The 13102-nt window shown below is 41.7% G+C and overlaps 1 protein-coding gene across 1 annotated transcript in view; it reads left to right on the plus strand.

Moving 5' to 3' along the window:
• Window positions 1–2023: 2023 nt before the first annotated feature.
• The window catches only part of clint1a (clathrin interactor 1a), a 199759-nt gene continuing 188680 nt past the window's right edge, over window positions 2024–13102 (plus strand). Inside the window, exon 1 of the mRNA XM_059989986.1 lies at window positions 2024–2259. Within this exon, the coding sequence (XP_059845969.1) occupies window positions 2216–2259 (44 nt within the window). The 5' untranslated portion in view covers window positions 2024–2215. The remainder of the gene's footprint in view (window positions 2260–13102) is intronic.

Consider the following 13102-nt stretch of genomic DNA (forward strand, 5'->3'; position numbering starts at 1 on the left):
TGCTCACAATTGTGAACGATCCTGTGGTTGAAAATTACAATACTCAAGTGTATTACAAATATTAAAGGGTCGCTGGATATTAGAAAGCCTCTCATCAAAGTTCAAAGTAATTTTATTATCAAAGTACATATAAGTCACCATATACAACCCTGAGATTAATTTTCTTGCAGGCATTCTGAATAAATCCTTAATTGAATAATTATCTTAATAGAGTGAAATTTGCTTTAAGAGCTTGATGGTTGAGAGGTAACAACTATTCCTGAACCTGGTGGCGAGTCCTGAGGCTGCTGTACCCTCTTCCTGAAGGCAGCAGTGAGAAGAGATCACGACCTGTGTGGTGGGGGTCTCTGATAATGGATGCTGTTTTCCTACAACAATGCTCCATGTAGATGTGCTCTATGTTGGGGAGGGCTGTTTTGAGGCTTCTTGTTAAAAATTGTGACAAAAGGTGGTGAATGATCGTCATGGTTTCCTGTAAGTAGCACATCGATGTTGAAGTTTGCAAAACCGAATTGCTCTGTTGATAACCACTTGACAATGGATACAGAGGAGCTACTCGATGTTCACACATTGAGCTCATTGAGAAAAAGCTGAACAAAAGACAGTGCATTGGCACATCAAAGCAACAGCTGACAATGAAGAGATTTGATTGGCCAAGCAACTTGGAGACTTCTACTTTTGCAGGAACCATTCACAGAATATAGCTTGAGATTCAAGTCTCGCCAGTTCCTTACATCTGAATTTATCACTTTACAAAAATAAGGGAAGAAACCAGGTCATCATCCATTTTTTTTTATGCCTATCACTTTAGCTACCAACCATAGCTCCACTCCACACTACCCATAATTTCCGACAACCTCGTAGAGTTCCAGCATTAGCATTACCATCGTATTTAGTTCAACCTCAATGTCAGGTTAATAGCAAGTTTAAATTATATCAATTTTTTTTTTGAAAAAACTCCAGTCTTGGTGAATTGGGGAAATTTTCTTGCCAGCCTAGAACATAAACCTTATTTCCAATAGACTTTGAACATCTGTCTTATCTGTGAGCTGTGCCTATACGTTAACTTTGAGTGATTCTTGTACAGGGTCACCTAAAAGCCTCTTGAACATAGGAAAGAGTACAGTAGCTGTTTCAGGCTGAGACCTTCGTCAGGACTGTCCTGACGAAGAGTCTCGGCCCGAAACGTTGACTGTACTTCTTCCTATAGATGCTGCCTGGCCTGCCGCGTTCCACCAGCATTTTTTGTGTGTTGCTTGAATTTCCAGCATCTGCAGATTTCCTTGTGTTAGTCTCTGAATATCAATGTTTACAATGATTAAAATGGTTTTCTATGTTTGATCTAAACAGCCGATCTCAGAATTTCCACATTACATTCCAAAATGGAGAATACTTTTCTCTCTTTCCCTGTTCTGAGGAAAGATCTTCAATTAAAACGTTTTTCTCTCCACAGATGCTTTTTGACCTGCTAAATGTTTTCTGGTTTTATTTCACGTTTTCAGTATTGGTGGTTATTTTATTTTCAATTAATGGTGAATAAATAAATTTGCACCAATACTATTTGTGAGGCCTAACGTGAACTCTTTCGACTGCCACGTTTACCACAGCCGTGACGACACATCGTAATTGGCTGTGAATCACTTTGGACATCCTGAGGTTATGAAATAAACTATCAATGTGAGTTCCCGATGGAATTTAACTGGGAGCCCCAACTTAATAAAATATAAACGAAACACAACAATATTATGTTTTTTTTCGGACAAAAATAAAAGCTATTAAAACTACATTCGAATATAAAAGTTTCCAACAACACCAGCGATTTATGTTTTCCAACTACCTGTCAAAGGAGTAAATGGTTGAAGGGATCGTGTAGTTGTTGGGACTTGTAGTTTTATCGGCGGCTACCTCGCATGTTTAATATGAACGTTCCTGTAATAAACTACAACGCCCAGAGTATTGCGCAGAACTGGCGTATGCGCTTCGCGAGTGTGTGTGACGTAGCGGCGGTTGGAGCTTTGCGTTACGCGCTGACGTGTGCGAGGTTGGCTGGTAACCGGCAGGTCGAGGCCCTGTCTTTTTGTTGAGCAACTCCTGGGCCGCCAATTGTTGGCTGACTTTGTCCGAGCGCTGGAGTTTGACGGGGGGCGGGTGGCTGTGTTCCCCCGAGTGTTTTCTAACGTGGGGGGCTGGAAAGCGTGGCCGTTGCCCGAGCGACATGATGCTGAACATGTGGAAGATGCGCGAGCTGGTGGACAAGGCGTGAGTAGACGTTCTAGCGCGACGGCGGGCCCCAGCGGCCTCGGGCAGGTCGGCTGCCCTAATCCCCTCTCACCACCCGCAGCAATCGGCATCGACATGGCACCTCGCCCATTCCCGTCCACTTTCCTAGTGCCCCAATCCAACTTTTGGCAGTGTTGGGCCCGCCTGCCCCTGGGTTGTGCTCTATTTGTGTTTTTTTTGGTGCAGAGCCGCACCTCGCACCAAGTGTCCAACCGAATGCCGGCGGAGCCTGAAGCTTCGATGCTCAAACCAGCGCCGAGGAAGTACGGCAGGTTTCATGGTGGTATCTTTCTGATCTGAAGTTGCAGTCTAGGGTGTCATCTGGATGGAAACATTATTCGAGCACTAAGTTCAGAAATCCCTTTGAAAAGAATCTCAGGGACTCTGGTTAATATGTGTTTTCTCCAGCTGAGTGTGTTCAACAATTTGACAAGTTCAAGTCCACTCGTTAAGCAACTACACTTTGGGACAGTCAAATGTTGTGGACATCTTGTAAGCCTGCAAGTCTGTAAATTGAACCTTTTTCTCTCTAAGCATTTTGTTTAGGTAACGAAAGTCCATTTTTCCTTGATTTTTTTTAGTCTTTACATTTTTTGTACTCAAATAGGGACTTGTATTTCTTCAAATCAACTTCATACTTAAAGTCTCAATGTCTCTAACATGTAGCAAGCTGGATAGCTCAGTGCTTCTAACCAGCACATTATTTTAGTTGTATGTAGACCAATGTAATGCAAAACTTTTGTTATTAGAATTTGCTGAGATGTTGTATGAACTGAATAAGTACTATGCAGCAGTCTTCACTGTGGAAGACAGCAGCAGCATGCCAAAAAATGGAAAATTATTCTGGCGGCAGGAGTGCTGATGAAAGATGTTTGGCAAACTGGAAGGTATGAAGGTAGTTGATTAGTCATTTGGATCAGATGGACTACACCCTCTCTTCCCCCCCCCCCCCCCAACCGTGTTCTGAAAGAGGTAACTGAAGAGATTGTGGAAACATGAGTAGTGATCTTTCAGGGATCACTGGCTTCTGGAACGGTTCTGGAGGACTATTGAAAATTGAAAATGTCTCTCCAAAAGACAGGAAATTATAGGCCAGTTAGCCTGACTTCTGTGATTGGTAAGATTGGCATTATTAAGGATGAGCTTTCAGGGTATTTGGAGACACATGATAAAATAAGCCAGAGTCAACATGGGGAAATCTTGCCTGACAAATTTGTTGGAATTTTAGGCAAGATGGACAAAGAAGTATCAGAGGTTGCTGTTTACTTGGATTTTCAGAGGGCCTTTGACAAGTTAATGCATGTGAGGGTGCTAAACAAGATAACCCATGGTATTATAGGAAAGACACTTGTATGGATACATGAGTGGCAGAAGGCAAATAGTGGGAATAAAAAGGGCAATTTCCAGTTGGCTGGTGGTGCCTAGTGTTATTCTGCAAAGCTCTGCTATTTTTCATGTTGTATGTTAATGTTGATGGCTTTATGGCCAAGTTTGCTGATGATGGAAAGATAGGTGGAGGGACAGCTAGTGTTGAAACAGGGCATCTACAGAAAGAGTTGGACAGATAAATAGAATGAGCAAAGAAGTGGCAAATTGAATATAATGTAGGGAAGTGCCTGGTTATGTACTTCGGTAGAAGGAATAAAAGTGTATGAGGAGCATTAGGCCTATAGTTGCTGGAGGTTAGAAGAATAATGTAAGATCTCATTGAAACCTTTCAAATATTGAAGGGCCTAAATGGAATCAACATGAAGAGGATGTTTCAAATAGTGGGATTCTAGGACCAGAGGGCACAGGCTATGAATAGAAGGATGTATTTTTAGAACAGAAATAAAGGAATTTCTTGAGCCAGAGGATGTTAAATGAATTAATTGCCACAGGTGGCTGTGGAGACCAAGTCATTTAAAGCAGAGGTTGATAGATTCTTGATTAATAAGGATGTCAGATGTTATAGTGAGATGCCAAGGAGAATGGAATTGAGAGGAAAAATAAATTGACTACGATTGAATGACAGAGCAGACTCGATTGGACAAATGGCTTAATTTTGCTTCTATGTCTTGTGGTCCAATGGGTATTTATCTGTTTTCTTTCTGTTGATATTTAGGTTCTTTTGTACTGTATAGTTCGGATTGTACAAACCAGTTTTAATTTTGTACAGCCTATATGGAATATTCTAAATGTCCACAGGCACCAATGCGGACATTAAGTTTACTAATTTACCTCTCACCCTTTCGCATTTGGGTGGAAAAAAAGTAGAGCTCTTTGCATTCTGGAACCTTGCCTTCAGAATGTAATTTGTTATCTCTTGTATGTGAAATGATAAATTTCAACAGGTCTGTGTTAAGATCTAAATCACATATGGGCTCTTTATTTCAGACAAAATAGCATTGACTTTCGTAATGGAGCTCAAATGAAGAGTTAGTTCAGTAGTAATTACATTTGTTTACGTTGGCAGTGGGTGGAAATAAGCAGGTGCAGTACTGTGCAAAAGTCTTGGGCACATATTAAAACAAATGTGAAGTGATGCTTTCAAAAATAATGAAATGAAAAGTTCCTAAATATCAAAAAGATCTATAAAGAGCAGTGAACAGTAACAAAACTAATTCATATCAATACTTAGTATGAGGACATGTTGCCTTAAAAATACTCTTAGGTATACTGTTTTGCAGATTTTTAAGAAGATCAGTTGGCAGGTTGTTCAAATCATCTTGGAAAACTTGCCACAGTTCTGCAGACTTTCATTGCCTTGCTTGCTTCTGTCTATCCAGATAATTGTAGACAGCCTTGCTGATGTTGAGGATCAGAGCTCTGTGTAGAATAGTGGTCACCAACATTTTTAAGCCCAAGATCCCCTATTTTGGCCTTAGTAAAAGGCAAGATTGACCCCAGATCAATTAGTTACGTGCATGCGCACCGGGGCAGAAAAGACCGGAAGTAAAACCCCACAACCCAGAAGTACCAGAAGTAGAGATAATGTATAAACACCAGGGGTACCCACCCTTTTTTTTTGCACCGCGGACCGGCTTAAAATTGACAATATTCTTGCAGACCGGCCGACAGTGGGCGGGGGTGTTAAACATGATGGGAATACAGCGATACTCAAACCAGGTTCCTTATGTCCAGTCTATTCCGCAATTTAGTTTTTGCGGCTCTCGGCGCTTAGCTTCTGTCCCGTGCTGCTCATGTTTTTTCCTCTGAAGAAACTCAATGGGTTTGTCTTTCAGTGCTGGGTGCTTGGACTCAAGGTACCGAAGCAGTTTTGAGGGCTTCATTGCCCCATTACACAGCCTCCGGGCCCCCGAACTCCAGCTTCCTGCCCGCCCGCTGCCAGGCACCTTGGCCAGGTGCGGTTGGTCATGGGTTGGGTGAGAGGGCTGGAGGTCCCTGTGCTGGGGCCGCGGTGGTCACAGTCCAGAGAGAGCAAGCGACTAAGTGAGGAGTGTGACAGGGCCCCCCCCCCCCCCCCCCCGTAGGATCTATCAGTAGATCTCAGTGAGGTAGCTGCTCTGATACTTATGAAACGTTGAGCCTGAATTAGGTCGTCTGCAAATATTTTAGCACTAGGTTCCCCACAAACATTCGGTGTGTTAAACAGGTTTAGAGGCAGTGCTCCAGGCCAGTAGCGACGGCACTTCCTGCCAGCCGCCCGAGGCCAACCAGTGATCCCTGGTGCGAAGGTGTCACTGCAGTTAGGCAACTGATGACCTCTTGTGGGTTCAAGTTCAAGAGTGAGTGTGACAAGGAATGAGGAAAGGTGGAGCTGACTCGTATCATTTCCTTGTTTCAGTGGTTGGGGACCACCGAAGGCCACAGTGTAGTGCGTGGGAGCTACACGCATGCGTACTGGGCAGAAAGAATGCAACTAAAACCTCTGCAGCACAGAAACAATCTCTCAACAGTATTTATTTATTTTTCTTTTTTTGGGATCTACTGGGAAAGTCTCAAAGATCAACTAGTTGATCACGATCGACGGGTTGGCGACCACTAGTGTAGACCATACCATCAATTGCAAAACTCCTTATTCTTTTCACTGAAGATAATTCCTTATGACCTTAGCTGTGCTGGACCCATCCGATGCCTCCTTGATAGTATTGCATGATAGATGAGAATCTGCTTGTACTTCTCAACATTGAGGATTCCATTCATTCTGACCAGACCACCAATTCCATTTGCAGACGTGTAGCTCCAAGCCTCCAGGTAACTTCCACCATGCTTCACTATTGGCTGCAGGCACTCATCCATGTAGCGCTCTCTAGTTCTTCTACAGACAAACTGCCCCCTGTTTGAGCCAAACGTTTCAAGTTTTGGCTCATTAGTCCAATGGCTTGCTGCCATTGTTCAGCACCATAGTCCTTGTGTTTTTGTGCGAAGGTAAATCTCTTGACTTTGTTTTCACTGTGGATGAATGGCTTTTTGGTAGCATGACCACTTCTGACAAGACTTATCCAGACTGTAGAGTTCCAGTGGTTTCTGTGAATTTAGAGCTGATAGCAGTGCTGAACTGCTTCCGATTTAGTAGGGATGTCAGTGTGATGTATCTCTTGTCTGCTGCATTCAGTTTCCATGGCCGACCACTGTGTTTCTGGTCCTTAACCTTGCCTGTTTCTTTGTACTTATTCAGAAGAGCTTGGACAGCACATCGTGAAACTTCTGTCTGCTACGAAACTTGTGCTTGGGAGAGATCTTGCTGATACAGAATGACTACCTTGTGACTTGTTGCTATGTTCACTCTTGCGGTGGTGTAAGAATTGATAATTTGAAGGTTAAATGGTCACATCTGCCACACCCTCACATTCTCGTTTGGTTGACCTTCACCCAATTTGATTCCTTGAACATCCGTTTCTGTTTCAGTTATCAGTTTAGTCCTTCAGTTCATTATGTCATTCATTGATCATTAGCAACTGGTATCTTTGTTTAATCATGCACTGGGCTATTTACCTTTAAAGTAATGAAGTTTTTATTTGACAGTGGTCTTTTTTAGCAAAATCCAAAAAAAATTCTCTAACATTTAATTTTTTTGTCAATCTAAAATTTGCTCTTTTCTACTGACAAGCCAAAAGTAAATAATATAAGACACAATTTACATTTTAAAAAAGCTAGGGTAATTAAGACAGTACTATATGACATAGAAAAATGTTTACTTGAGATCACCTTCAAAAAGCGATATGCAAAGTGTACTTTGCATATAGGCAAATAAATAGGAATTAGTTTTGATGTGTTTTGATAATAATTTAAACTGAGTTAAATGCCAGAGAAACACACACACACTCAGTGCTTATGGACATGAACAACCAGTCAACGTTTTGGTCTGAGACCCCTCATTAGGACTGGAAAGGAAGGGGGAAGAGGCCTAAATAAGAAGCTGGGCAAGAAGAAGGACTAACTAGAAGGTGTTGGGGAATGAAGTAAGAAGCTAGGGGGTGATAAGTGAAAAAGGCAAAAAGCTGGAGAAGAGGAATCTGATAGGAGTGGATGTGGTCACTGGGAAAAATGGAAGGAGGAGTGGCACCAGATGAGGTTCACTCTGATCACCAGGAGGTAGATTCCCGTTCCGACATGTTGGTCCATGCGCTCATCATCTGCCGCGATAAGGAAACTCTCAGAATGGAGGAGCAACACATCATATTCTGTCTAGGTTGCTTCCAATCTAATGGAATGAATGAATAGTAATCCCCCACCCCACTTCCCACCCTCCCCATTTCTCCACTCTGGCCTCTTATCTCTTCTCACCTGCCGATATCACCTCCCCCTAGTGCCCCTCCTTCCTTTTCTCCCATGAGTTGCTCCCCTCTCCTATCAGATGCTTTCTTTTCAAGCCCTTTGCCATTTCTACTTATCACCGTCCAGTTTCTTACTTCATCCCCCCGCCACCCCCCAACCTTATTCTGGCTTCCTCCCCCTTTTTTCCAGTCCTGACGAAGAGTCTGGGCCCAAAATGTTGACTGTTCATTTCCATAGATGCTGCTGTTGATTCTGCCAGCATTTTGTGTCTTGGTCTGGATTTCCAGGATCTGCAGGATCTCTTGTATTTGTGTAGGAGAAATGCCAGAAAGACACTGGGACTTGAGCATTGTTATCCTGAGTTAATTATTTTCCTTCAGTGATTCCAGCTCCTTCGTGCACCTAACATGTTGCTCTGTATGCACCAAAAGTAGACTTTACATAAAGTGTCATTATTCATAAATGTACTTTGGACGAGTGATCACTGGATCCAATCCTTTAAGCATCATCAACCTTTTCCTCAGGAAAGTTTACCACAGTCTAGAACCTGTCATCCATATGCTGACATTCCAGTAGTTATTTGGATTACATTTGTGCTGATCACAGATTTTCATTTTATGAAGATGCATCTAATCTGTTGCAGGTAGTAGGATGTTATTTCAGTGGAACTGTTTCATCATTGGAAAACAAAAATGACTTATTCTTCCTAACTCTGCCATGAAATCATCAGATTTGTGTAGAGAGAAGCTTATTGTTAGAAATGGGGTGAATGATTAAGATTAGAATGCACCTTTGTACTTAAAGACCACTACTGGAAGCCTCAAAAAGATGAAGAAGGAATTGAGCTCCTTTATAAGTAAAGAATGTGGCAGAGGAAACTAGTGTAAGGGAACAATGCATCAGGCAAGATGATGTTGAAAGATAGGTGAAGTGAAAGTATTTCAAGGCGTGTTGCAGTTGCTTTTGGAATGCTTCACATTGCGTTGTGTATGATGGTTAATACAGTAAATTTGGTGATTTGATTTCTACTTGCCATATCAATTTCATAATTTGTTACTTTGTTTAGCTTTGATCCTTAATTGCTGCAGATATTATGTTGCTGCAGGTAATTACACTATGAATATGACGAACAGTCTTCTTAAAATTGTGGTATTACTTCAGATTCAGTTATTAATCACGTGTGCATTGAAACAGTGAAAAGCGTCATTTGCAACACAATCTATTGAGGTGATGGGGCAGCCTGCAAGTGTCACCACAGGTGTATTTGAGGCTAGCAGAGGGTGGTTGTGTGCAGATTGATTACTCTGATTGGACTGGGACAAGCTTGCTCTTAAATCTGGCTAAGATCTGTTGCTGTGTTTTTTCTCTCTTGTGGTAAGGTGTGCCCAGAGTTCAAAGGTTTGTTCTAACCAAATCAGATACGTTGAGTAAACTGGTCCTTCCGGTTTTAAAGTTGCTGTAAAGCCAGTGTTGCAACATGACAAAGGTCATCTCTAAACAAGTTTTGAATTCCATATTCTAGATGAGTCAGTAAACCTCGTACTCTACATGATCCGGGTTTAATTTTAATTTGCCTTTCACTAATATGGACTCTTGTATTACTAATATGAATCAATTCACTGAACTGGCAATTGAATGTAAGAAAAACAACTGTATTGTTACAACTTTAAGCTTTGAACTGAGTAGTGGGATAGTAATCTGATCTGTAGAGTGACTTTGTTTTATAAAACAAGTGGAAAACTTTCATGTGTTCTTTGTTATTCTCATGAAATTTAAAATGCTCGATTGACTAGTAAGGAATTATTCTCTTTAAATTCTGCTATCTCCAAAAGGATCCCATCACCAAGCACATCTTCTCTTCTCCCCCCCCCCCCCCCCCACACACTTTCTGCAGGGATCACTTCCTACTCGACTTCCTTGTGCATTTGTTCCTCCCCACTGATCTCCCTCCTGGCAATTTTCCTTGCAAAAGTGCTGCACCTGCCCCTATATCTCCTTTGTCAGTACCATTCAAGGCCCCATATAGTTCTTGCAGGTGAGGTGACACTTCACCTGTGAGTCTCTTGGGGTCATCTACTATATCTGGTGTTCCTGGTGTTGTCTCCTGTATATCGGTGAGACCTGACGTAGATTGGAAGACCGCTGTGCCCAGCACCTACGCTTGTTTGCCAGAAAAAGCGGGTTCTCCCAGTGCCACCCATTTCAATTCTACCTCCCATTTCATTCTGACATCCCAGTCCTTATCTTATGGATAGGGGAATCAAGGGATATGAGGACAAGGCAGGAACCGGGTATTGATAGTAGATGATCGGCCATGATCTCAGAATGGCGGTGCACGCTGGAAGGGCCGAATGGTCTACTTCTGCATCTATTGTCTATTGTCCATGGGCTCCCCCTTGGTGGAGAAACACCTTGTATTCGGTCTGGGTAGCCTCCAAACTGATAGCATTAATATTGATTCCTTGAACTTCTGGTAATGCTGCCACCATTCCCCATTTTCATTTCCCTCTCTCACCTTGTCTCTTTACCTGCCCATCACCTCCCTTTGATTCTCCTCTTCTTTCCATTCTCCTCTCCCTTCCTTTTCTTCCATGGTCTTGTCATCTCCTATCAGTCCCCTTTCTCCAGCCTTTTATCTCTTTCACTAATTGACTCCCCCTCCCCCCACCTTCTATCTCTGTCTTGTCTTTTTTCTCCAGTTCTGATGAAGGGTCTTGGCCTGAAGCATCTACTGTTTACTCTTTTCCATTGATGCTGTCTAGCCTGTTGAGTTCCTCCTGTATTTTGTGTGCGGTGCTTAGATTTCTAGCATCTGCAGATTTTCTCTTGTTAAAGGAATAAGTCCACTGTCTATGGCAAGGAGATAATTTTTTGGGATGTGAACAGTGCTGGCAAGACCAGCATTACATTACTATCCTCATTTGGCATTGACAAATAATGATGTTTATGTTGCTATGTTCCTTCTCATGAAAATACTCTTAACAATGTTATTGGGCAGGGAGCTGTAATTCTTAGACCCAGTGATGATGAAGGACTCGTGACAAGTTTCGAAGTCATGATAGTGTATGACTTTGCAGTGAAGATGATCTCATGTCTTTGTTGACTTTCATCTTCTTGGTGATAAAAGATTGTAGCTTTGAACTGGTGTTGGAATAGTCTTAGTTGTAATTGTACCACTTTGTAGGTAGTATTCCACTTGGCTACAGACCAAAAATTACGCTGAGGATGAATGTTTATTAAGTGGGATCTACTCGTGTGGGTTGCTTTGTCTAGAGAGTGTTGACTTGCTTAAATGTTGATGGATGTGCACTTATCCAAACACCTGGAGAGTGTTTAATTTCATTCCTGATTTCTACCTTGTGAATTCTGGAAAGGCCTTGTGTCAGAAGGTGTTACCTGTATCAGGATATCCTATTGTGCTACTTAACTCACTGATGCAGTTAAGTTGCTGCTCAGTATTGATGGTGAAGGACTTGACTTTCATTAAAGTGGCCCATCCTGTTTTGGCACTGACCATATTGTTGGTGATCATTGCATGGCAGTTAGTGGATGAATGTTGCTTTCCACTTTCTCGTTCATGACTTCATATTAACCAGGTCTAAGTACTACTTCATTTTCTGAAGAGTTGCAAATAAAATTGAACTATTGGACAGCAAGCATTCCCACTTCTGACCTTAAGGGACAAAAGCAAAGCTTGGAATGATGCCCTGAAGAACTTGATCCAGAATAATTAATCTCTGAATTTATAGGAGATAGTACTTCAAATATTGTAGTGTTTTCCACTGACTGTAACTTCAGGGTTCATCTGTTGCAATTGGCCAAATACTACCTTGTTGTCAAGGGTAGTTCCTTTCACTTCATGCTTTGGTGCCGGTTAGACCAAGTCTGTCAGGTGGTCCTGACAAAACCCAATCTGATGAGTGCCAGTTAATAGTATTGTCGATGACATTTTCCATGACCACAGATTTGAGAGTGGATTGAATACAATTTGTCCTGCTTTTTGCAAGTGGGATATAACTGGACGGTATTTCCCCTTGTAAGTATATTGGGGCAGCTTGGCAGTAGAAGGTGCTAGATCTGGAACATAGGGTTTCAGTGCTTTTTCAGTGATGACTGGTTACATTGGTGTTGTACATAGAGCTTTTAATTTTTGGTGTCGTATGTATTGTATCAAAATTGTTCAAAGTGTATTTATTATCCCAGTACATACATGTCACCACATAGAACCCTGAGAATCTTTTTCCTGTGGGCATAATCAGCAAGTCTATAGAATAGTAACTAAAAACAGGATCACTGAAAGATCAGGTAGAGCACAGATGATAACAGACTATGAAAATGCACAGTTAAGACTAAGAACTTGGAAGGAAACTTCGATGGATCACCTAGGCAGTACTTCTGCTTGAATATATATGGTCGCAATTACTTGAAGTTTTTTTTCCCCGAAGCATTCAGTAGGTATAGTTCGTTTACTGAAAACAATTTATCAAAATTTGATAAAATTGTGAATGGATTCCATTTACATAGGTTGTTCCTGGGTTTCCAATACCTGACTTTTTTAAAATATTTGTTTAGAGATGTAGCACAGTAACATGCCCATGTGCCCCAATGAGCCTGTGCCGCCCAATTATACCCATGTAACCAATTAATCTACTAACTTGTATGTCTTTGGACTATGGGAGGAAACCAGAGGACTGAGAGGAAACCGATATATTCGCAGGGCAAACAAACAGGTTCCTTCTGGACAGCGGTGCAACTGAACCTGGGTCAGTGGCGCTATAATAGCTTTATGCTTCCCAGTATGCTACCTTATGCATATGCAGTATGTGTACACCATTATATATGAATGAGCTCACATAATATAAGAAAATTCAAAAGTCCAGCGTACATTCATTTCTATGAATGATAGAACTAGTTTCCTCTGTCCAAACCAGAAATTGTACCTTTATCAGTTTGTGTGCTTTTGATGCTACGGTACTAGATATGGTTATCATATTGAATATATTCCAACAAAAGTGATTTATCAACTACTGTTACTCGTGAATGGACTGTGTAGTAGTTAACTATTGGCTCTAAACTTATTGCTATTTCATTTGTAAGTAAC

The sequence above is a fragment of the Hypanus sabinus genome, chromosome 15 (assembly GCF_030144855.1).
Source record: "Hypanus sabinus isolate sHypSab1 chromosome 15, sHypSab1.hap1, whole genome shotgun sequence".
NCBI classification, from domain to species: domain Eukaryota; kingdom Metazoa; phylum Chordata; class Chondrichthyes; order Myliobatiformes; family Dasyatidae; genus Hypanus; species Hypanus sabinus.